At 35.1% G+C, this 26,829-nt stretch overlaps 3 protein-coding genes across 3 annotated transcripts in view; 1 reads left to right on the forward strand and 2 right to left on the reverse strand.

The window, feature by feature from the left end:
* LOC135071060 (histone-lysine N-methyltransferase, H3 lysine-79 specific) overlaps positions 1–17,451 on the reverse strand; it is a 33,914-nt gene extending 16,463 nt beyond the window's left edge. The window contains exons 1-3 of the mRNA XM_063968281.1: positions 17,250–17,451; positions 12,053–12,093; positions 9,757–9,895 (exon numbers count right to left, since the gene is read on the reverse strand). Of these exons, the coding sequence (XP_063824351.1) occupies positions 9,757–9,895; positions 12,053–12,093; positions 17,250–17,333 (264 nt within the window). The 5' untranslated portion in view covers positions 17,334–17,451. The remainder of the gene's footprint in view (positions 1–9,756; positions 9,896–12,052; positions 12,094–17,249) is intronic.
* A 439-nt stretch (positions 17,452–17,890) lies between these two features.
* LOC135088466 (uncharacterized) lies at positions 17,891–24,048 on the forward strand. Its single transcript, XM_063983294.1, has 2 exons — positions 17,891–18,803; positions 18,982–24,048. Exons 1-2 carry the CDS (start codon positions 18,033–18,035, stop codon positions 23,686–23,688), a joined length of 5,478 nt encoding a protein of 1,825 aa, XP_063839364.1. The 5' UTR covers positions 17,891–18,032; the 3' UTR covers positions 23,689–24,048.
* LOC135088476 (ankyrin repeat domain-containing protein 49-like) lies at positions 23,831–25,546 on the reverse strand. The gene is made up of 3 exons (XM_063983304.1): positions 25,286–25,546; positions 24,464–24,769; positions 23,831–24,320 (listed from the first exon to the last, which is right to left on the reverse strand). The coding sequence occupies exons 1-3, from the start codon at positions 25,443–25,445 to the stop codon at positions 24,064–24,066; spliced, it is 723 nt and encodes a 240-aa protein (XP_063839374.1). The 5' UTR covers positions 25,446–25,546; the 3' UTR covers positions 23,831–24,063.
* Between the last annotated feature and the right edge of the window lie 1,283 nt (positions 25,547–26,829).

Consider the following 26,829-nt stretch of genomic DNA (forward strand, 5'->3'; position numbering starts at 1 on the left):
CGAGAACCGTAGAACGGTGACGCAATCGGCTTTCGTAGGGCCGCGTTGTCTAAATAGCACATGTACACGCTGCGCTTGGCATTGCGTCATTTAGTACCTATTCGGTGAAAATTAGAAAGCGTCCATACTCCATACCATAACATTATATCCAAAACATGCATGTACGGAATGACGCGGAAGTAATTTTTCTCAAGTGCATTGAAAAAGATAAAGGCCACTTCATCGTACCTACTGAATGAAGAACAAATTACGGTCTAATTACATACTTCGTAATCAGCAAGATGTTGGATATTGATCCAAGACTTAACAACACAAAATACGGGGGATGATGCCATGGAAGCTGTAAAGTTACGTAACGATACGAATACGACCCACCTTTCCCGAAAAATTTCATTGAAGAAAACTGGGAAAGTCTTTACGTAATTCTTACGAAAATTATTCGATTGTTGTTACAAGTTACTTGTTTATTTGACTTGAAGTTTTTGTTGATGATTCAATACTTACGATGGACGTAGAAAAAGAAAATAAGTTGTTATTTTGTAGGAATAAAAGCTAGTTTTCTTAATAAAATACGCAGAAACGAGTACAACCAAGGCAAATGACTTTTTACAATGTTCTATTACTGCAGTGGGTATGCTATTTCATCCAGCAAGAACGTTTGCCTGATAGATTCTTCCCTAAATTCAAAGCTTTGAGATCCAAAATTAACCAATTCATGCTTGTGAACGGACGGATCGACGATGGCGCAGCCAAAAAAAAGGTCATTAACACTACGTGAGACATTCGCGTTCGCTCAATATTGCGGTCATCGCCCTCATGAGCGGCGTTCGGTATGAAATCATTACTTGAAACGTAAGATCATCGAAATATAAAATAGACAAACTATTCAAAACTACGTTAATGAGTACCTTATATGGAAATCGCGTGAACCATGTGCACCAACCAAACACATTGATTGTGTAAGACTGTGGGTGTTATCAATGTCTATAGAAAATATCTGATTGATTAACCCCTGTGGATCCAGGGGTTAACATAGTGGAGCACATACTCAGGTATGTGCTAAACTCAAACTAAATAAATCACTCTTGTCCATACTGACAAAAACAATGTTCTTGCTGACACAAAACGTTATTAAATACGTGTTAAATGGCCTGTATTCCCTTCCCTGTTTCATAATGCAAAAAGTTAAATGCACCAAGGGATAATGTAACCCATCAAAAACAATACTTGTCAAAAAAACCAAGTCTCGCAACTCAGTTGTTCTACGGTAAAAAGTTGTGAGATCCATGTAATACCAAGTCCAGGCCAGGAAATCTTTAACGTTTTACATAAATTATTGACTTGGCCATCGCACTAAATAATTTAATTTACACGTGTTTTCATGCGATGGCCAAGTCAATATATTTATGTAAAACGTTAAAGATTTCCTGGCCTGGACTTGGTATTACATGGATCTCACAACTTTTTACCGTAGAACAACTGAGTTGCGAGACTTGGTTTTTTTGACAAGTATTGTTTTTGATGGGATCTCATTTCTTTTTGTATTTTGTAGACAGCAGTTATGTATCTAGAAAACTGGACCGAAATTGAAAAATTTTACTCGACTTGGCGGTTGCACTACCGTGCCCCCAAATATCATTTCTTTTTGTATTTTGTAGACAGCAGTTATGTATCTAGAAAACTGGACCGAAATTGAAAAATTTTACTCGACTTGGCGGTTGCACTCCCGTGCCTCCAAATATTTTAGTTTTTCCTTGATTCATACACCAAACACTACTTATATTCCAAATTTGAAGCTTCTAGGTCTGCTAGAAGTGCCTTAGAGTTTTGATGATCGGTGAGTCAGTGAGTCAGTCAGTGAGTGACAAAATTAAGTAACTTTGACCCGTTATAATTCTTAAACTACTGGTTCAAATTGAATGAAATTTTAAATATACCGTGTCTTTACAATGCCTGCATAGCTAATGAAAATTCAGCCTTCTAGTTTTATCCACAACGAAGTTACAGGCGGTCGAAAATGGCCTGAATTGCTTCGAGAAAAGGATGGTACGGCCGTGCCGCTTTTTTGCTCGACTTGGTGGGGGCACTGCCGTGCCCCCAGAAATCAATTACAAAGTTTAAAAAAAAAAACTTTTTTAAAAACAAGCTTTATTCTGAAATGCAGTTGTACTAAAACGAAAAAAATAATTGTATGCAAGATTCAAATAATTTCGAAAGCTTGTATCGCGCATGGAATTTATTCCGCTTTTCTTCTGTTTGCGCTACAAGCTTTCGAAATTATTTGAATCTTGCATACAATTATTTTTTTCGTTTTAGTACAACTGCATTTCAGAATAAAGCTTGTTTTTAAAAAAGTTTTTTTTTTATTATAATTTTATTTTACACTTTTTAGTTGTTTATCAATCTCAGGATCCTGAACATCATCTAGCACTAAAGTGCTCAAAAAGACAAATCCAACGAACCCAAATTCGATGCGATTCCGTCGATTCGTTTAGGAGTTCCTATGGCCACCTCCTGACTCCATCATCAGACCAGGTCAATGGTACCATAATATTGCATTGTCATCGTACTTACATAAGTATACCAAATTTCAGCTCAATCGGTTGAGGAGAACTGGTCTAAAATTTAGTTGCAAGATTTGTCCCACACATACTAACAAGTGAAGTCAATATAAAGCTTGTAAAAAGTACATGTCTTATTGCTAATGTTAATAAGTTCCTACATACAAATTAGATAGGTACAAGGTTATACGGCGCTTTAGTATGCCAGTCATCAATCACCTCGTGACATCATTCACCAACAGCAATATACGTACATACAAAATAAACTGATTATCACCTAGCTAGCCTACAGAATAATATATGGATCTATTATAGTGTACGACATACCTTGCTATTGTTAGTTGCATGTTAGCAAATTAAGTCTTTTCATGTAAACTTCAGTGTGTTGTTCAAAATATCCGATTAAAATGTAACTAATCGGTCCGTTGTTACACATTAACTTCTAACTGAAAGGTTAGAAAGTTAACTGAGCAGGTGCATGCATGCGTTAATTTATGCAATGTACGTGTTATTCTTCACTAGGCGAACCTGCAGGTGTTTGAAATAAGGCCTGCTGGGGCTATTTAGCTGCTGGTGCGGGCGTTTATTTGATATATAAATACAAAAGGTTACTTTATATCTCTTGGGGTAATATAAAAAGTTGAACAAAGGTTGATGATATTTAAATATTTTCTTTATAATAGAGAAGTATCTCCTTTAAATGATGAATTGGATGGATTTCGCTACGTTTTCACCATCACCAACATGGTAGAATCTAAGAGACTATAATTATAAATTATCAATTTAAAAATCAATTTGAATTTAACGAGGAAACCAAACAAAGACAAACCAGGAAACTAAGTTACTTAATTCATGAAAATCAATAGCTGTGGATGTTCACTGCTAAAGAGTGTTGGTATAGAACTATAGAATACCAAATCTGATTCTGAAACCACATGTCATAGGTTATCCATTTTCAACCGACTTCAAAAAAGGAGGAGGTTCTCAATTCGACCCGTATGTTTTTTTTTTCTATGTTTGTTACGCGATAACTCCGCCAATTATGAACCGATTTGAACAAATCTTTTTTCGGCGTATAGGTAATACCTCAAGGGTGGTCCCATTTAAATTTAATAATAGAAAAAACAACCCCCAAGGGTGGAAAATTGGGGATGAACATTTTTATACGCAATATCTCCGCCGATTATAAATCAATTTGAACGATTATTTTTTTGTTGAATAGGTATTATCAAAAGGGTGGTTTCGTGCGAATTTGAAGAAAATATTTCACCCCCAAGGGTGGAAAATTGGGGATGAACTTTTTTATACGCAATATTTTTAATTTTTTTTTTGTGTTCACGCATTTGAAGTCGGTTTTATTTTTTTTAAAAGTTATGTCAGATGTAGGCTCACTAGGTCACTTTTACCACTAATAATTCGATCACCCACCCACACTAGAACCTTTTTCTTCCATACTATCATCAACTTTCAATACTTTAATTTACTATAACGTCCTAATCCTAACTAACCACAAATCTAACCAAGTAAGACTAGCCAACTTCTTTTCTCTACAGATCTCATTTCTGATTCATCACGCAACGTAACAATAACAAGCATATTTTAAAGCAAGGTACATTGTATCATATTTCAGCTTTATTAAATCTGTCGAAGACTCCCGCTTAACGGCTTGTTTTAATTTACGCACGTTTAGTGTGTGAAGTAGCATGCAATGTGTATAAATAGAGTTAGCCACGCGCGGCGTCTGTGGACATCGATCGCTGCGTCCTCGCCGCCATCTTGGCCCTCATGTCTCCCTCCTGCAGCTCACGCCCCACTCCCCGCAATTGCCCCACATTCACCGCATCGTTTCGCATTTGCACTGCTAGCCAGCTAGTTGCTTCGCATTACCGACGGCTAGTATAACATCATAGCTCCAAAGTAAGGATTTTAACTTCCTTTTAATGTCTTTACTAACGCGCAAACTGCTAGACGATCGAGAAAATTTATTGTGCCTGCTTAAAAGTCAAGTATTCAAGAAAAACCACGATTTTCTTTTCAATATTGTATGCTCTTCGTGAATTATGTATGAATTCAAATCACCACGTTTGGCCGATAAATTATGTTGTACAATGCGACTATGGTTTGTGTAAAATGACGTCAACAATCATGGAGCAGAAGCTCGTGCGAGCCAAAATTGCTAATTATAAAAAAAAAAGCACTAAAAATTATCAGTTTTTACTTTTTTATTAATTTATAATTTACGCAATTAATCAATTATTATTATGAATAAATAATTATAAAAGTAGGAATTGATTGTTTTTTTTTAATCAAGTTTTGTAATAATTTGTTAACACTCGTCACAGAAAAAATAGTGACTGTCATCATTAAAATAAATAGGAACTTAGAGAATTAGGTGCCCAGTAAATAAAAATCCCATCAAAAACAATACTTGTCAAAAAAACCAAGTCTCGCAACTCAGTTGTTCTACGGTAAAAAGTTGTGAGATCCATGTAATACCAAGTCCAGGCCAGGAAATCTTTAACGTTTTACATAAATTATTGACTTGGCCATCGCACTAAATAATTTAATTTACACGTGTTTTCATGCGATGGCCAAGTCAATATATTTATGTAAAACGTTAAAGATTTCCTGGCCTGGACTTGGTATTACATGGATCTCACAACTTTTTACCGTAGAACAACTGAGTTGCGAGTCTTGGTTTTTTTGACAAGTATTGTTTTTGATGGGATCTCATTTCTTTTTGTATTTTGTAGACAGCAGTTATGTATCTAGAAAACTGGACCGAAATTGAAAAATTTTACTCGACTTGGCGGTTGCACTACCGTGCCCCCAAATATCATTTCTTTTTGTATTTTGTAGACAGCAGTTATGTATCTAGAAAACTGGACCGAAATTGAAAAATTTTACTCGACTTGGCGGTTGCACTCCCGTGCCCCCAAATATTTTAGTTTTTCCTTGATTCATACACCAAACACTACTTATATTCCAAATTTGAAGCTTCTAGGTCTGCTAGAAGTGCCTTAGAGTTTTGATGATCGGTGAGTCAGTGAGTCAGTCAGTGAGTGACAAAATTAAGTAACTTTGACCCGTTATAATTCTTAAACTACTGGTTCAAATTGAATGAAATTTTAAATATACCGTGTCTTTACAATGCCTGCATAGCTAATGAAAATTCAGCCTTCTAGTTTTATCCACAACGAAGTTACAGGCGGTCGAAAATGGCCTGAATTGCTTCGAGAAAAGGATGGTACGGCCGTGCCGCTTTTTTGCTCGACTTGGTGGGGGCACTGCCGTGCCCCCAGATACTAAACATGATACATATTTTCATAAAGATAAACGTAAAACGTGTAGCATCGGCAGATATCACAAAACATACACATGCAGCCCAAGAATCTTGTAGGAAGTTTATAAATAGAAAATAGGCAGAGACTAGTGATGAAGGTGACATTGACGATGTTTCCGCAAAGTGGAAAGTATGCCAAGTGTGATTGCTATGTAGCAACAATGAATAATTGTATGTTTTGTTATTTTTCGCTTGACTTCTGCCCTCTTCATATTTGGATATCGAACACACGTATAATAATGAAACTATTATTTTTGTAGATTAATAGAAGAGAACATTTTTAAGAGTTTCATTACGTTTTATAAGTCATTCCCATCACAGCGCCACAGGTAAGAGTGATCGCGACGTTTTCCTCGATAAAAAAATATTGGAAAGTTTTATTAGCTAATGATAGATTTTACAGTATTTTTTCAGTTAATTGCACAACTGACTTTTCCGCCTTAAAGTATTTATAAAATATGTAATTAGTTTTCTGGACTCTATTTAAAATAAAGCTGGAGCTATTTTGTTTTAGCAGTTTTTTTTTTAATATTCGGAATGTGAAAATTGGAAAATTAAAAAATATTATTTTATATTGCCGACATCTCGTTCACTGCTCATTTCCGACGGCCGGTTATTGTTATCTACTTTCAAGTAATAATTTTACTTTCTTGGTTGTTATATTTTACTTGGGCGATTAAGAAGTACAATAACTTGTTTCTCTAAACAGAACATACAAAAGTTTATCCAGATAAAAGACATCATCATGACATTTAATTGTATAAAAATAAAAAACTCACGTCATATTTAATTTCATTGAAACATTTTCTTACACGTTCAAATGCATAAAAAATATACTCGTAGATAACACATGATTTATTTTTATTAATTATACATGTAATTGACTAATTCGAAAGTGACGAAAAAACGCTAGAATAGTTCAATGAATCCCGATTTAAGTAATTTCAAGTGACAGAGGCAGTTCATGTTGATTGATAGACTTAATTGCTGAATTCGTAAATACATAAATGGATCGATGAACGTTGACTGAATGAACGACGAAGATGTTATCAGTACATTAAAATGAAAATACTTTTATAGATTACAGGAAAAAGAAATTTTAGATATCTTACTAATAATTATTATTATAAATGCGAAAGTTTGGATGTCTGGATGTTTGTTACTCTTTCACGCAAAAACTACTGAACGGATTTTGTTGAAACTTTGCAGTATTATTGTTTATAACCCAGATTAACATATAGGCTATAATTTATGACAATCTGTGACAAACGAAATTTCACGCGGGTGAAGCCGTGGGCAAAGGCTAAGTACATAATAATTATGAAACTCAAATGCAAATGGCAATAATCAAATGTAAATATTAACGTTATGGAAATATTGTAGTTTTATAACAATAATAAATTAGTTAATAGGTAAATAAAGAAAGATGGACTGGTCCCATCCCTTATCAAACAGATGATTTCTATTTAGGCAGGTATTCATAGAAATTAAAGGTTTTGATTTTTGAAACAGACGGATTATCTTGTTTTCATTTATAGATTGATGTGGTAAATAAAATAAAGTAATAAGTAGAGAATAATATATTTTGTGAAATCAGTAAGTCCATAATTAATTACCTCTTTCATTCATGCGTATCGATATCATTGCATCGATAATGGCAATCTCTCATTAATGACAATTATGTGATGAACAATTCGACTAAATACATAAAATATTCTTCATCGCATTGTAGGCGTACTAGTATTTTTTAATTGAGTCCATTCATAACTCCTAAAAGTCAAAACCATAAATGGAAAAAGATAAATATCTAGTTTTAACACGACAAAAAGGTGCAATGGATCGTCAATATTAGGCGGTAATTAATTCTGACAACTCAATTTATAATGATAATGCGAAATGATTAACTGTGCCAAAGGTCTTGATGCGTGACAAAAGATTAGACGAAAACTACAGACTGTAGTGTCCCGTTAATCCGTCCAAGTCTAAGTAGCTTAACAAGACAACCTAGTAACTACGACTGATTTCAATTAATTTGTAATTGAATCCGAATTAAATTGTGAATGAAGGCTAAAGCGACGATCGATGAACCTGTTTTATAATAAGGTAAACACTACACAAGAAAGGGTGGCTAGGGTCGGCTGGGTGGTATTGTTGGTCGACGCACCCGAGCCGCCCGCGCCCGTTGCGGCGCGGTGCACCGGCCGACCGCCCGCCACCTCGGCTTTTAATAGTACACACAATATTGATCGCGCAACGGGGGCGTAGCCCTCGACGTTGCCCCTGCTGTGACGTTGTGACGTATGACTCTCATCTACCCATTACACTCACTTATTTTAACTTAATTGTAAATCATACCTGCCACTCGGTCTTGGTTAATTAGTTCAAGTTAGTTAGCGTTTACTAATGAGAACCGGTACCTTATGATGATGATCGTGACGAGTGACGATAATACAATAATAAATTGCAAGATTTTGCCGATCGTAGACTTAATTTAATTGCATAATAAATATACAAAATTCTCTTTTAGAAATTTTCTGTTTAAACATCTTCAATTTATCCATTTATTTACAATTAATAATTTAAATAATTTAAAAATAAAACATTAAAAACGTGGTAGGTAGTGAACGTGAAATTATGTAGGTTAGGGAAACAGATCAACACGAGCGGCGACAGATTCAGGTCAAGCCCTGCGTTGCGCCCCGTTTTAACTCCCGCCCTATTTGATGCTTTTTCACTTTCGTTGGTTGCTATGCTACCCCCTCGCGGTCTGCACTTGAATAACAGCTTCAGCAGAATTTACAACTAGACTCAAATGCATAACTGCAATAATACTTTCGAATGGATATCTACAAAAACTAAACAATGTGTTACAAGTTATATTCGTGTAATTTCATAATGATTTGTGCTTTACGAATATGAAGTTCGATTCAATGTTGCTTGCATTAATGACACACAACGTAGCAATATAATAATCTTCCTTCATTCAATACTTTACGGAAGTCATACATTAGTAATATTTATTTCCAATGTACCTACTAAAATAGCAGTTTTTTAACTACAGACTGATGAGTGCCAGTTACAGACGTAAATCGTATAATGCCTGCCTGTGAAGTGACCTAAATGAATATCTCTTTCAGGCTAATAATTATGATGTTGATGTACTCATCAACATCATAATTATTAGCCTGAAAGAGATATTAGTAGCAAACTCGGCATTCATTTAATTAACAAAATTACTATTTTGTTAATTAAATGAATGCCGAGTTTGCTACTTAAAGCGGCTTTGATGAAGCGGGAAGTGATCCAGTGCAGTGCTAGTCACCAGACCAGTGTGTGTAAACTACTGCGCGTGGAGGTCAGGGCGCGAATGACGCACGCTATTCACGGTCGTCTACCTAATTGTGTCACGTTTTGCTCCGTGTTATCAATGCGCCTTTAATACCATGCTTTGGATAAAGTTTATAAATATTTGATAACTAGGTATGTAACTCACCACTTAAATTCAGGGCTAGTTTTACAAAAAAATAAACTGTTTTTGACATTCTAGGAACTTTGGCTCTCTAGCTAGCAATGTCAATGGTAAATAATGTTGTGAACACCTAGTTAGATGGGTTTTTTACCGTTTTAGGGATGTCTTATGGAAATGTAAGGAATTCATCCTACATGAAGCACGATTTTTGGAAAGTAGTCCAAAATAAACATTTTGATTCGTATTACAGAACGACGTTCAAAACTCAATTAAATCAAGGTTTTGTCTTGTGATTGGTAAATAAAAGCTTGAAACTGAATGGAATTTTGAGCTTTGTACTGTAATCTCATCTTAAACCTGGTAATAAGTTTGTAACTACTCACCAAAGCGACAACGGAATCTATGGCGCGGTTGAATCGGTCGCAGAGAGCTCTCATGCTCTCGTACGAGTGGGTGTCGAAGTCGCACAGGATGTTGTTCTCCAGCGCCGCCTTCATCTCCGGCAGATCGTCGCACACCCATCTGGACAATCGAGAAAGTTGATCATCAATGTAAACCAACTTGTAACAAAAGCATAATTATGTTAAGCTTAGCTCGAGGCGTTAATGGGAATAATAATAATAAAAAAAATCGAAAAAGTATTCGGTTCTTGTTACTTTTATCATTACAGAACATGATTGACTGAACCTACTCTAGATTTACATAATTTATTACTGTAATATAATAATGTCATGGAATGAAGGAAATAGACAATAACCTCTCAAATGGTAAAGCTTTCAATCATCAGACATTCTCCTAGTTTTGGACATAGTCAGTTTTTTGCATAGAAAATAAATAAAATTTTCTTCAAAAAATTATTCTAGCAATACGAAAAATCTTTTAGTTGATGTTGTCTTTATCATTTTCTCAAGAACTTGTTTTAGACACCCTAATTACCATCAAGGACGATTTATCAAGGTCATCAAGGTAGCGTGAACAAACGTCCGGACGGCGTAAGGTCGACTGGAGACGTTTAGTTCTCCTGCGACCCCAATCCCAACCGTTCGGGGACGGCCGAATCAAGAATCCCCTGTACTCGTCAAACCGGTTCCGGATTTATTTCCGACTTGTGGGAACAGGTGAGACCGCAGGAGGTGTATTGTATTCTATTATTTCTTTAAACAGGATTATTTACACATCCTATTAACTTTATTTAAATAAAATTATGTACTTTTGAGTGGTAACAAATTAATGAACAACACGTTCGCAGTTGTAATGTCGTCTCTACATAGTAGAATAATATCAAAACTTGCATGCGTTAATAAATACAACGCCATTAATTAGTCTACTAATCTACTTGTTTCACATAAAATGTAATGTCACGCCCTGCCACATGTATCGATAAGTGGCATGCTGTGTTTAGATTAAATTAAAATATGGTTCTAATAGTACACTCGCCCGTCGTATCATTTTCTTTGATGATTTATGCCTAAGTTAGGACCCAAGATATATATCTTACTTATATAGCTATACGTCACCAAAATCGCAACAAGGAAATGGTTGGTACACAGCTAATAAATACCTATGAAATAGTATAAAAAGTTAAAAACTCGATTCATCCGAGTGTAAAAAGTTGTCTTGTCCTTCTTTTTGACGTCAGATAAGCCGTAAAAGTTGTGTTATTATTGCACTTCAAGTCATCAACCGGGTAGGAGGAACTTAATTTGCGCAGGTCGGGCAGTAGGGCGACGTTGTGATTACTCGACAGTGCGCGCGAAATTGTTCCGGTCGTTGCTCTCGCGTCCTTCACTCAACAAACATGTAGAATGTATCGATAATTCGTTTTTTAATCAAAATTAGATCCCGCGATATTTACTACAAAACCAACAGTTTCATTAGCATTATGTTAAAATTGATGAGCCGGATATTCCCGCGGTCATTTGTGACGAACTTGGTCACAATACCCGCGTCCTATTCCGAGGGTTCCGTTTATTTTTATAGCGTAACTTGCTTTCCGCCCGCGGCTTCGCCTGCGTGAAAAAAGGGCTGTTTTTAGGGTTTTCCTGGAAATTATTCGAATTTTTTTTTTCTTCTTTACTAAAAAAAAAGAATTGGTAAAATTGGTCCATGCATTGTTGAGTTATGCGCTTACCAACACATTTTGCGATTAATTTTTATATTATATAAGATTATATCACATGATTTCTAGATGTACCGACTATTGCAAGTGTTCATGATTACAAGTATTATTATTTAGCACAATTTCAGATGTTTCTACTGTACCTACCTACTGTATGTAGGTATAGTCATCTATTATTACCAGTATTACCACACCAAATAGTAGCTAATTAAAATTTCTCATGCAGGCTTTGTACAATAGGTTGGTAAGGTGTTCATGTATATTATGGTTTTGTTATATCTAGAATCTAGATCTAGTAATTTCTTAAAAAAATAAAAATTTACTTAGTTAATTTTTATGTGCATTAGTTATCAGAAATTGCAAAAAAGGCCGCATTTTCAATCGACAGGTAATTTAAAACACTTTGTTACTTAGTTTAGTTATCATCAGTATTAGGTTTGACACCAGTTTTGAAGTTCTAAGTGAAAATATTTAATTCTTACGTCCAAAGTAACCTTACGATTGAAAACACGGTGTTAAACTTATGCAATAAAAAGATGTTTCAAATAAAATTTACATACTTTATTGTTTCTACTATCTCCAAGGCCCCATCGTGTTTTTCCTGTAACAAGCAAATAAAACAAATAAAAATATTGACAAACTGTAGTTATTTACTTACAAGTCACATTTAAACCCATAAATTCATTCATTCATCAATTAAATTGAAAGAGTCACAAGGTTTTTAGCAGACTTTAACAAGAAGGAGGTTCTCAATTCAGTTGGTATTTTTTTAAATAAGTAAGTAGACAGTGTTTTTATTAAACACATTAGTGTTGCTGAAACGCGTCACTGACCACTTGTAGGTATTGAAACTGTCCTGCGATGATTATCTTGCGTGCGAGTTACAACCCATTAATTTTAGCGTGATTTGGTGTTATTTTACAGTTACACAAAGGAAAAATGATATTTTATAAATCTGAAAAAGTTTGTACCAAAATTTTACACCTTGAACTTCACTTATCTCGATTTCAATTCTACGTCTGCTTCCAAACCAAATTGATATCATATTGAGAGATCTCATCACAGTCACACTAAGTCCCTAACTCGTGATGAGGTGCCGTTCCGAACCACGTGGCAGACCGCAACTACAGGTTGCGTGTGCAGCTGCTGTCCACTGTTTCGTACAAATACGTAACTTACAACCAGTAGTTCCAATACGATTGGGTGCACGCAGTCGTTGCAGGTGCAACCGCCGCTGCTACGGTGTTCGGTACTTATTTCAGACATTATTTTAGTCGCTACACGTGCATCGTGAAGATAGCCTCGACGCGTGGTCGAAATGGAATCAAGGATTGATCTGCCAAGCATGGCGAGAATAACAAGCCCCATAGCCCCATCCCACAAGGAAGGTGTTAGGTTTATCATAGTCTGCAATTTCTCAGTAACAAACAATCTGGTGACCATCGACAGTGATTCGAACTGTCGTAACTTGTACTCGGAACATTCGCTCAAGGTCATGTCATGTTCACCACGCACCGAACTCGGAATACCCAAACGACGAGGTTGAAGCCCTAGCTGTACTTATATGGGGACATAAAAAGGGCGGCATAATGTGATGTGACGCAGGACATTAGTGGGCCAAACACGTCACAATTCATTCACCATTTTAAGGTCCATTAAACATAAAACTGAGCATATAGCTGAGAGTTCAGGCGGCTTTCTCCAGAAAATGAAATCAAATCGTGTTTCATAAGTGAAATTTCTGATTATGCTCACAATTTAAGAAACTATTATGACCCTTCTTTTACTGACTCTGTTAACCTACTTCCGCGCAACTATTAGGGCGCTAGGTCATTCAACATTTTTTCAGGGATGACACATTCAAGTGAATAAGATAAAGTTAAGAGTAAAATATTATTTTCATAACAACTGAATGAATTTTTCAACTGCCAAGGTTCTAAAAATGCTAGAGAGAATTTTTAATTAATTTATTATTTCATGGAAATGCTTGTTTAATACTCTAATGCTCAACAATACACTACAGTCTGTATCTGTAACTGTGGCCTTTTGTATGTCATTAAAGGATGACATATAAATTAAATTATGAAAAAATATCAGGTTTGTGTTAACACTAAATGCAACGTGTTGTAAATGCTACTATGATACATGCCTATTTAAACTTCTAATTATGTCAAGTGGTTTTACTGAAATTCCATTTCAGTGATGCATAATAAAATTCACCTCTAGAAATCATCATCATCATCATCATCAAAATATTTATGGGGAATTACACACACAACTGATAACTAAGTTTATATTTTTTTTACATCAACTCAACATTTTTTTGGTACTAGAGGCTTAACTAATTAGGTTAAAGTAGGTACATTTATTTAGAAACAATACATCTAAATACCTATTTAAATCTCCAGATAATGTTATTTATGTGTCCTTAGGGATAGCTTTTAAATATTTTTTGTTTTATTGTAGTGTTGTGTGATTTTCAATTTTAATATTATTCATAATAATTATTATTGATACCTTAGACCCAGGTATCATGTACCTATGTAACTGCGAAAATCATTACCCAGCCCACCAAGACTATTTGAGTCCATCAAGGCTGTAGGCAAGGTGAAATTTGTAAAAGATTAAAAAAAAAATTGTGTATTTTTTCCCCTAACTGAATCACTGTGGGGAAACCTTAGCTCATACTTTTTCTAAAAGCCTAAATTTTCTTCTTTCTTCTAGTCTTCAAAAGTAATAATGGCTAACAATTTTTTAAAGGCCTTTCGTCTAGCACTACTATGAACATTTTTAACATTCCAAACAACACAATAGCCAATTAAAAACTTTATTAATGAGGATCATTTCGATTTTTAGCTGTGAATGCAGATTTATAGGGCTAAGAAATCCTTAATACACAGTCCAAAAATTTTTGTTCTACGACAAAAATTGACGAAGTTATGGCCAAATTACTAAAAAAGTTCACTGACCGCCCGGCGCGGGGACGATGACGTCATTATATCCGATCCGAACGCTGCCGGCGTACTGCGTGGATAGAAAATATTTTTTTCTAGCCAAACTATCAGTTTTAGAGAAAAACTTGTAATGACATTTATTCATCAGAATAAAGTAAGCTATCGATAGGTAATTTTAAGAAATAGAAATTGTGAAAAATACCGCAAAAAATCCATACGCTCATACGATTCAATGGAACGCAGAGACGCGATTGGGGTCTCCGCGCGGTGGTATATTTGGCGATTTATTCAAATAAAGTGTTCATAAGTGTTGTTAGAGTCATAATATCTTCTTCCAAGTAAAATATAAAAATGTATAAGTATTAATTTATTTACTTCTAACAATAAGGTATAGCTGAGGCAGATACACTCTGGCTACAAGACATTGCTATGAAGATCATTTCGATGTAGGTACACGCAATACCTACCTGTTATTTAGTTTTTCTGAGTTAAACCTACGTACCTACCTATCTATTCGCCGTTCCCATGGGCGGGCCAGCTGCTGCAGGAAAGGACAGCTGCTCCCTCCTGGAAATCTATTTAATCTTAGCCTATAAGCTGGGCATGACTTCCCCCTCGGCCAGAAGTTGGGTATGATTTACCCCTCTCCAGGCCCGAAACTGGGTATGACTTGACCCCTCCCCCTCCCCCCAGGCCAGAAGCTGGGTAAGGCTTGCACCTCCCCCCAGGCCATAAGCATAAGCTGGATATGACTCCCCTTCGGCCAGAAGGTGAAGGAAGATGACCCCCCCCCCCCCATGCCAGAAACTGGGTATGACCCCCCCCCATGCCAGAAATGCCAGAAACTGTGTATGACTTGACCCCCCCCCAGGCCAGAAACTGGGTATGACTTGACCCCCCCCCCTCCCCCCTAGGCCAGAAACTGGGTATGACTTGCCTCTCCCCCCTCCCACCAAGGCCAGAAGCTGGGTAAGGCTTGCCCCTCCCCCCAGGCTATAAGCTGGGTATGAGTTATCCCCCCCCCCCCCCAGGCCAGAAACTGGGTATTAGCATCATATTATGTATTATTATGTTCAATACAAACAATCATTAAGTTACACTCACCCCCAACCGCGTCTCCGCATTGCATCGAATCCTATGAAAATGTGGTTTTTGGACATAGCGATACTTATTTTTCACAATTTTTATTTTTAAAAATTACTGGTCGATAGGTTACTTTATTTTGATGAATAAATGTTATTAAAAGTTTTTTTCTAAAACTGATAGTTTAGCAGGAAAAAAATATTTTCCATCGCAATAGTACGCCGGCTGCGCTCGATTCGGATATAATGACGTCACGCGGCCCTGCGTACGTTGACTTTTAGCGGCAAAAACGGCCTATGTTTATTACTTAATATCTTCGTAAGTAATGGTCCGATTTGGATAATTCAAAAAGATATATCTTTCTTATGTCTTAAAGATTAACGTAGATACTAGTTTTATTGAATTTTCTACAACAGTACTGATCCTCATTTACAATTAGGTAATTCAAATAAAAAATAAATATGAAAATTTTGCATAAGCAAAACTAGCATTATATCACCAGTGAACCATGTGCAAAGCTAGTGGTGAAATTTCGTTTGTCACAAATCGTCATAAATTATAGCCTATATGTTATTCTGGGTTATAAACAATAATACTGTAAAGTTTCACCAAAATCCGTTCAGTAGTTTTTGCGTGAAAGAGTAACAAACATCCAGACATCCAAACTTTCACATTTATAATATTATTAGTAGGAAGTAGGATTATGTCACTGTTACCATGTCTTTAATTTACTTGGTTTAATAACCAACGTAGTAATAAAATTGGTATTGTGTTTTATAAATATGGGTCATGTCCGAAATCTCCATGAATACCCAACTGACCTATACAAATATGATGGTAAGAGGGATGACTGTGTATGATAATATAAAATCAATGACAGGTAGGGCAAGGGCTTGTTTTGATACGAGTGAAAATATTAATTATGTTTATTATAAAGTATGTTGACCATTTATTTGACTGGCTTCGGCTATAATTTACTATCCTTGATCTGCTACTACAAGGTCGACTGTTGGCAAGATTATTTTGATCCCTTCTTATTATGCATTACTAATTATTAAGGTCAATAACACTATGATCAAGAGTCATAAGATTATTAAGTGATTTTTATTTTCATTCTACTCCAGCTTGATAAAACTTGAACAAAAGTATACATTAAATAAATTAAAATTTCATTGTGTTGTACTTAATTTAAAAGTACTGCTTGTGTGCATCTTTTTTATAAGCAGAATATACATTAAAATTGTTTAAAGTTGTGTAAACAAACAACCAAGTTGTTTTGTAGGCGCTGATATTATTATTATTATTAGGACCGAAGATTGTTTAGATTAGTGAAAACTACGCAACAGTGTGTACATATCTAAAAAAAGCCGACGACACCTTGACAAAACACGAGGTCAATACACTCTGCTACAAGATCCATGTGATATGAAGAATAGCATAATTCATTGACACCAATTTTATTGAGACTACTTTCATAATCAGAAATGATAGATAGGTGTAGGATAAACAACGCATTTTATCAATTTTGTAAAAATAATTAGATTCCTTCTAAACTTACTGTGTAGGCACGATAATGACTTTTAGAGCTAAAGTACAGATAAATCGTAAGGAACTATTTTTATCTATCATTTCACCAAGACCACATAACGAAATAGATACAAAATACGCCACTGTCAACGTGAGATTTAACAACCTAAAACGATAAATACGATTTCCTTACCGAACCATGACCTGAAGTGAGGGGCCATGTATAAACAATAGGTTCCGCGCCTGCCGGAGAATGCAGGCGTAAATCCAATGCCATGATAGAAAAACCGCTGCATTAATGCACACTATTTTCACCTAAACACTAAAATTATCACTAAAAACATTAGATAATAACATAATTTCACTGCACTTTCACACACACACACACTGCGAACCACCGGGCGCCATGTTGAAATTATTTCTAAATTCCAAACATGGCCGAGTTGCAGTGTAGCCAGAAGTAAAAAAAATGAACGCTCTTTTTCATGCGATGCTAAATAATGCCTTCCATTAGGTTGTCATTGTGTTTGCCAGTTTGCCTTATTTATTATTTTCGTAATTGTTAATTACTCACGTTCTACCAAATTAGAGTATGAAAACTGACGTAAATGGAAAGGCTGTCCACTTCAGTCTAGTCAGTGCCCATTGGTGCCCATGGTTATGCCAAATAAAAAGTTGTGTAGCTCTTGACGGTATAACCCGAATGGATGTAGGCTTTAAAAATTACTCTCTCTATTAACGCTTATAAACTCTTTGGGTTAGAATTGGACGATTGGTGGATTCGTCGTGCCGTCGGTTTATTTAAAAATTTCAATTGACGTTTAGGACGATGGCGGACAAAAAGTTAAAGTTCGTTGGAAGGATTTGAAACTTGAAACTGATGATTCGCATTTTGCCGCAGTGATGCTAGCTGTGTGGCTAGCTGCTTAGATCAAATTATTGTGTTGTGAGAAAATTTTGTTTTAGCTGCTTCAACATGTCTATAATAACATCACCATTACAAGAAATTACGTTATCCCGAAATCTGGTGAACTTGGAAGCTGTGCTGTTTTACCCCAAACTAATCCTATTCGAAAACAAAAATGTTGTGCATGTATTGGATTTACTGACCAAAAATGTGAAAGATCCTGACAAATCCGAATATTCCTTTGTTGGTGACGAGATAATCGACAAAGTTTTTCATAACAATCACGTATGGCTATTATTGAGGACCAATAAAATTGTGGTTATGGATGTTGATAATGGATTTATATCTACTGTTTATGTTGATAGTCATAAATTAAGCCACTTTCTAAAAACATCCGAGACAGTATTTTTAATTAGTGAAAGTGGTGAATGTCTGAATTTGCCCTACAAGGATCAAGAACTGAGTTTAAAATTGAAGGCTGGTTCAACAGAAGAAATAGCTGTCTTAGAAAAAGCACCAGTACAACATAATGCAATCAAATACAATCAATACAATACAATCTTAATAAATCCACAACTAGGTCTAGAATTCACAAATGAAAACAATATTGTTGTGAAATGTCCAATTACCAAATTATCTGCAACTATTTCTGTTAACATGCCAATACATCACTTGGTGCCATGGGATGAGGCAATTGTTTTAGCCCATGATCAAAATATGTGGGTCGCTGATTTGAAAAATGGGGAATCTTTATTTACTTTCCCAAACAATGGCTTTAAATGTTATCCAGTGTCAATTCATGATTACACTCTCTACTATATCACTTACAAGGCTACAGAGGTAATATAATGTTCAATTCTTAATTTACACCCTAATTAATTTAATTACACCTGAAATTTTAGTAAATAATTAAATTGAACAGTAAAAATATTTAATATTTTTATTTACTTATTTTTTACTAAGAATCAAATGAAAAATAAAATTTCCTTTATTTGATATTTTCAATTTATTATTCCAGATCCAAATATGCTGTGCAAGGAATACATCTATGTCACCATTGAGGAATTTAGCTGATGAAGTATTGGACAGAAGTATAGCCAAAATTTCTTCTCAAGAAAAACTCAAAATACAGCTTACGGCAATTACTGAAGATATCATCACTGAAAAGAACCCTATACAGGTAACACAACTACAGTCATATTTTGATAATATAGAAGATTATAATTTCCTCATTGATGTAGCTTATAAGCTTTGTCAGCATAATCTTACATATAAATCCATTTTATACTCACTTCAGAATAAAGTGTATGCTGCAGGAAATACTGATTTAGTTACTAAACTGGCTGATCTTGTTATAAAAGTTGATTTATTGGAATATATTTGTTTTAAAGATAACAAGAATTATCAGAATAGCAATTTATTTGATAAGGATGTGACAGAACTTTGTATAATGTTTATTTCAAATCATGATTTAGATTTAGCTTCTATATGTTGGTTGAAATACAATGAAGTCAAGTTAACTATAAATTCGGAAGATGTCCTCGAAATATTATATTCAATACCACACAATATAAAAATGGGTTCTCTTTTAATTTGGCTTAAAAATTTCGTGCCTTTGCTTTTAGATGAGAATCCATTTTTCATAGATCTTTTTGTTAAATGGACTATGGAAAGAATTCTTAAATTGGAGCAATCTGGGTATTGGCCCAAAATAGGCTTAAAATTTATTGAAGACATCATCAATGTTTTGGAGTTGTCATTAAAAATGATCGCTGTTCGTCCTGTGTCTATGGATGACTTGGATATACTGAAAGATCGCATAAACTATATATTAGAGTTAAAGGAGAAATATAAAATTAACATGTTATTAAGTGAGTTAAGCTCTCAAAGCCCTAATGAAGTTGCTCTTATAATGTTACGAAGATGTTATAATGAAGATCTAGAAATATTTTTGCGTGATTATTTACCATCTTATGCTGCTCGACATTTGTTTGAACTAGATGATACACTGAGGGCATTTATAGAAAGTGAAGCTGCTCTTAGCGGTGGTGGAGTTGATAGTTTTCGTTTAAAAGTAGTATTGAGTGCCTTTCGTTCAACAACTTCAAAACTAGAATGCTTGCTGCAAGTATTGAAAGTGTTACATGTTCCATGGGACTCGAACGTCCTTGAATTGGCTGTTGCTGCTGCTGCCTCTGCAACTAAAGATTTTACTGTCACTGATATTGATCGAACATTAGCACAGGAAGTGCAGAAAGAACTTAACTATGCCAATGTGAAAGTTGTATTGAAAAAGTATAATTTTCCTCTAACATGCACTGATTACATGTTAGTGTTGAATAAGATAATGAGAACAACACCAGTTGACTTAAATGACTTAAAAATAATTACTGGAGTCATGACAAATTTTAAAAATTATGGGAACATTTTGTTTATAGACAAATGCCTTCATAGCTGTGAAACAAGAAACGCATTAGATTACTTCAATAACTTAACAAATAAAGAAAAAACTATTCTGATTAAAACAGTCATGAATAAATATGAGCAAATTGTAAGTGGAGATACTTGCAATTTAACTCTGGAAAAGAATTATTTAGATTTCCTCAAAGGTACACAACTTTTGAATGAAATCCAAATAACTACTATTGAAAACCTATACTATCTGAAAAACTCTTATGATATTACAGTAACTCTTAATAACTTATACATTGAAGAAGCTATATCTGGAATCACATCCATCTGGATGCGTAAAGATGGACATACAGCCAGCTCTGCTCAAGGAGGATGCGTTTCACAACTCACACGCACAGAAAAGTCCCGCGATTCTATTTTATCAAATCTTTTACGGCGGACTTCGACTAACCATGATGTTAGAAAATTACTGGAGAATATATTGTATAGCCAATCAAGTGATGATGCAATATCAGCTTTGAATAGTTTCAAAAATGGCAAAAATTCGTTATTATTAATGAATTCATTCAGGATTCTAGTTGAACTCCTCATCAAATGCGAAGAGAGTTATATGCACTATTTGATAAAATACTTGTCTATATTAAATGCGTTACTGAATGCGGACACTAAGTTAAAGAATTTGTCAGTAGCATGGAAATTTCAATACATTTATTTACCAATGTCGTCTATCAAAAGCATGAATGAATTTATTGATTTCATTGAAAAGTATATTTCTCAAAATATTTTAATGGTTGATGCTTATCACATTTTGGATGGTCATGATTTTATTCCATTTCGAATGGTTTCTTACATTATTCAAGATTTAATTATTACTGGACAAATATTCACGGAAGAGTTATACGCAATGCGTGACAAAATAACTCGAAAAGTATTGACTAAAGCAGTACTATCCCAAGACCTTGATGAAGTATTACTAACAAATCTATTACTCATTTTGAGTAAATTTGAAGAAGTAAACGACTCGATGTGGTTAATAGACACATTAAAAGGTCAAGGGGAAACTTTATCACCTGCTTTTGTTCGCTTCCTTTCTTCGCCTGTAATTCGTCGTACATTTGCACTGGAAGATAGTTTTGGAAATACAGTTCCTTACCAACCACAACATTTACTCAAGGTAAAATTTAACATCAATTTAGCAGATATAGCTCTTCCTGAAAACACTGAAGAGACTTGGGACGTTAAAGTGATCCTATTTTGTGTTTTAAAACAATATCCCAATACTTCTTTTGATAAACTGGTACAGATTTGCCGCACATTAAATATTTCAGTAAATGATGGATTATCTTTACAGTTGGTATCATTACTATCGTCTTGGGAGCTTAACTATAAATTGTTCAATGATAACTTGAACTGTCGACAAATATCTTTTGGAAATACGGAAAAAGAGTTAATGTCTCAATGTTTAATTATCTGGGAGAATATTGATGATAAAGATTTAATAAAGGACATATTGAATGATTTTTGGAAAAATGGTGAAGTCTGTTTACATGGTCGGACAATCTCTATAAATCCTTACTACTATGAAGTATATCTGTGCATATTTAATTTATTATTTGGGAAATCTACGGATTTAAGGGACATGAAAGAATATTTTTTGCTTAACTTTTTGAAAGATTACCGAAGAAAAAGCCCTCCTAAACAATACGAATTTGAGCTATTTTCCGTTAAGGGTATGTTTCCTGAAGTTGGGTATTATCGTTTACCGTTTCCTCTATTTATGCGTGATGACATGTGGTCTAATTTAAAATCAGAAATTACTCTAGAAACATATGAACGGTGGATACCTGTCGTTGCCTTGCTCTCTTTAGATGCTGATCTACAAACTGCCAGAGATATGATTTGTAGTAACGCATTGAAACAAACAATGACTTCACGGAAGAATTCAGATGGTTGTAATATAGAGGCATCGGAAAATGAACCCTGGCGATTAACGACACGAGAAGAACCTTTGCTTCGTTCTGCGCATCGATGTGTGCGACATATTGCAAATATGGAATGGGCCGGTGCATGTTTATTCTATGTACTTCAAGGTTGTGCCCGTGGTGCTGATCAAGTCGCTGCAGCACAATTGTGTTATCAGTTCGCACAGCGGTGGGCCGCTGTTCAGCCTGGTAATCGAGCTGTCCGACAAATGGAACGTTTGCATTTAACACTTGCTACGCGACATGCTTTACATAAAATTGAATGGGTTTGTGAAGAGTTCGTTCGCCTTTCTACCGAGCCTGCTCAACTTATTCGCGCATTGTATCTTCATCCTTCGTTTGTTGAGAAAATGTCTAGACATGATATCAATCGTGCTGCTACTGAAATTGCTGATAAAAACGGAATAAACATAAGCTCTATTAGGTTTCAAATTTTGGAGAATATTCTCGATAAAACGTACGAAGAAAACAAAAATAAGAAAAATTCAGGATTAAACAGAAAAGATCTGTTAACTGCAAAGTACATATTAAAGGCAACATGTCCCAAAATGGGAGCAATTTATCTGTCGCGAATCGTATTTGACGATGAAAGCGATTTCAACAAATGTAAGAAATTGCGGGCTCTTCAGTGTTTGATGAGTGTTATAGAAGCTGACACTGCTGTGAAGGTTACAAATCGTGGACGTGAAGATTTATGGAAGTTCCTTTTGGAGCTACTATGCGTTGTAAATTTGGAAAACGAGGACTTGCCATGGGTGGTTTCCACATTTATGCAAGACAAAATACGTGCCATTGAACAGTTGCTTCAAGCTGGTACAAATGTCGAAGGATTGAAAGTTGCTGCTGAATTGGCACGAAGATATGGCAACATACAAATTATTCGAGAACTCATACCTTTGCTACTACGTGCTGGTTTATATGAAGTCATGACACCACTACTGCTAAGAGCTTCTTCGCCTCCTAATGAAGTTATTTGTGCAGCATGGCGCGCAGTTATAGTATCTCCATTCCAGCGTGCTGATTATCCTATAACGGAACGCCAAAAAATTCACTGCCTTACTGCTATTAATTTACTACCTGTTTGTCCTATAATTAAAGATGAAGATTTATTAGAAATTTGGAAGAATTGTTTAAGATGTAAATGTGTTGGTATAGGATGTTTAGTTTTACCATATATGACTTCTAAAACGAGGTCGTCACTATCTGAGTTACAAAGAATTGATAAGAGAAACTTGATTGCTAGTTTGAAGAACTTGCATGCTGAGACTTATCTTGTCTCAAGTGCTATGTATGTAATAGAAAATATGTCATTTAAAGGTCAACAAAGATAAACTTATTTTATAAGAAATGTAAAATATTTTAAGTCTTATTTTTGGCAAATGGCAATTACATTTTTTTAAGTTAATATTAATAATTTAGTTTGAGATGTAACTCTGTAACATAAAAAAAATCAATATGTAACTAAAAAAACTAAGCAGTTTAAATTACTTTATTTACAACATAAAACCACAAAACACAATCTACATTTTCTTTCATCATCATGTTTAGAGAGTATCTAGAAATGATTAGATTGCAAAGCATTTTTAGTATTAATTTATTTTATTACAGAAATTAGTAACTAGAGAGTAAATATTATAAGAGAAATTGTAATCATTGTAATATTGGTAATTCAATAAAGTTATTTATGATTATGATTAGTTTATGATTTAAGATTTATCAATCATGACCTGCCTCTGAATAAAGGGATTAAACGTAAATGCATCAGAATGTATATAAGACATAGCAGGCATAACCATTTCAAACAAAGGAGCATAGATTCCATGACGAAGTGCTAATTGCTTGGGTGTCTCTCCAGAAATGTTTTTTTTTTCGGCCGCCTGAACCACATCATCTCTAAGAAACAACAACACCAATGTAGATTTACTGTGGCTAATTGCTGCAGCTAAATGCATTGGTGTTTGCCCTGTAAAGAAAAAACATTTTTATAGCGAATGTGGTTATTACTTTTCAATACATGTAACTTGGGAAAATATCTGAAACAAACATACTGTCCATTCCACAAAATAAAAATGTTTTTAGACGAAAATAGACCAAGACAAGTCTTACCTCCTGCAGACATAGCATTTGGATCAGCACCTGCTGCTAGTAACCTTGCTACTGCATTATAATTATTCCAGTTGCAAGCTGAATGGAGTGGTGTCCATCCTACTTCTGTTTCAGCGTGTATATTTGCTCCACCACTGAGTAAGTATGATATAGCAACTGCATGATTTCCATATGCAGCACGATGCAATGGTGTATATCCATCTGGATCTTGCACATGTACTAAGTCTGGTTGTTTTGTCAGTAACTCTTTGATAGTATTCACATCGCCTTTTTCAGCAGCCCATAGTATATGATCAGTTGGATTGTCTGAAATATACCAGTTTATTAATAACACTACTTGGTGAACTTGGCTACAAAAACAAGTGATACTTATTATAAAAATTACAGTAGCAAAGTATTAAATAGCAAATTATCATGAGATGAATGAGCGGCCGTTTGGTGTAGTAGTTCAGAACGGACTACTATGCCGAGAGGTCCCAGGTTCGATTCCCGGCCGGGCAGAAATTGAAATGATGAATTTTAATTTCTGTGACGGATCTACGTGTTACTATGTATAAGTATGTATTTAAAAAAAAAAGTATATAAGTAGTATATCCGTTAAGCTAGCACCCATAACACAAGCATTAGGTTGCTTACTTTGGGGCTAGCTGGCGTTGTGTGAAAAGTGTCCAAAGATTTATTTATTATTATTTATGATGACTTCCATACAAAATTATACTGCTCTGCTAGAAATCTTGCATAGCAAATAGAAACGGCGCTCCTGCAGTGAAGACCAAAATGACGATGGGTGTAATTAGGAGGTATTACAAAAAAGTAACTTGCCTTCAGGGTTTTCCACTTCATCTACACCCTCGTCAGCATCGTCCCAGCCTGACACAAACATCCCCGCTGTTTTCGGATCTTTTTTATAATTCCTGATAGCCCTATGGATTTCGCGAAATGCACGGTGTTGATAAATATCTGAATCATCAGAATCCGACATTTTTGGTGCCTATTTAATAAAGATATGAGAATTTATTAGTGATGAATGATGATAGTCACAAAAACAAACAAGTGTATGTTTTGACAGTTGACACAGAATGAACCGATGAGTGAACGCATAGAGTTTGAGTGAACGGAACGAGCATTGACGCTTAAACTATGGACCGGGTTTAACTTTAAGATAAACGTGTTCGGTAAATACACGATTTAGGAAAGGAACATTGCCGCAATATAGGCAATTTTTTGACCTGAATGTCTCCAACTTCCTCATTGGCGCTAGAGCAATTCCAAGTATACCATCAATAAAAGCCTAATTAGAGTCATCAAACCTCTCAGTCATTCAATTAGAGCCATTAGAACTTCATAACTATGAGTTGTTTTCTGTGTGTAAGCTGAGGACACGTGTCCCCAGCTGACACATCTGTATCTTCGTAAATATTTATGCTACGATAATGTATTATACCTCAAAAATTACAGTCGAATCCAAATAGTAGGCTTTCCAATTTTCAAGACTTTAGCTCAAATACTGTTAAAACCACGATCAAAAAACTATGTGCGAGCTGGAGTACCGTGTCTCCAGCTTACACATCTGTATCTTCGTAAATATTTAAGCTACATCAATGTTTTATATCTCATAAATTAAAGTCGAATAAAAAAACCCGACTTCAAATCTTTCAAAGCTTTATCTCGAACCGTTTTCGAACTACGAACCGATATGTATGTGTAAGCTGGTGACACGTAACACACGGTGGATTATTAAAACCGTATAAGTTAGAGTTGCGTTTTAAAGATCAAATAATTCGTTATAATTAAAGTACACACGAGACATAATTTCAAATCTCTAGGCCTCTTAGTTTCAGAATTAAAAGCCAAAAACTATTTTCCCGCCAAATAATTCAAATAATGTGGGTCGACTGCGACGTTGCCGTTCCGTGCGTCCACTAGAGCAGTCGAATTTGAACCTAAAAACTAGTAGCGTTTGAATCATTTTTATTTGTAGTTTAAATCATTTAATTTCGATTATAAGAATTTTAGACTAGGAGCCGGCTGATTTGTGTATTGAGTACCTAATAACCTATATTTTATTAATAAGAAAAAGCTAGGTAAAACAAAATTATATTTTAATATACAAGTAACGAACTTGTTTCCAAAGGCTCAAATATTTGTGGCGTTTCTAAACGCAACCACTTTAATTTTTATTTAAATACCGTGAAGTCCCACGATTCTGCTACGTCAAGTGGCAAAAATGGGCAACCACTATATTTTGCTCTATGACAAACACAGTTGACAATGAGGGTTTTCGCGATTGAAAAATCCGCCAGATGGCAATAAGTAGACGCGAGGTCCAAATGCTGCGTTATTGGTGGATTTTGACATATCTGTCA

The sequence above is a fragment of the Ostrinia nubilalis genome, chromosome 1 (genome assembly GCF_963855985.1).
Source record: "Ostrinia nubilalis chromosome 1, ilOstNubi1.1, whole genome shotgun sequence".
NCBI lineage: Eukaryota > Metazoa > Arthropoda > Insecta > Lepidoptera > Crambidae > Ostrinia > Ostrinia nubilalis.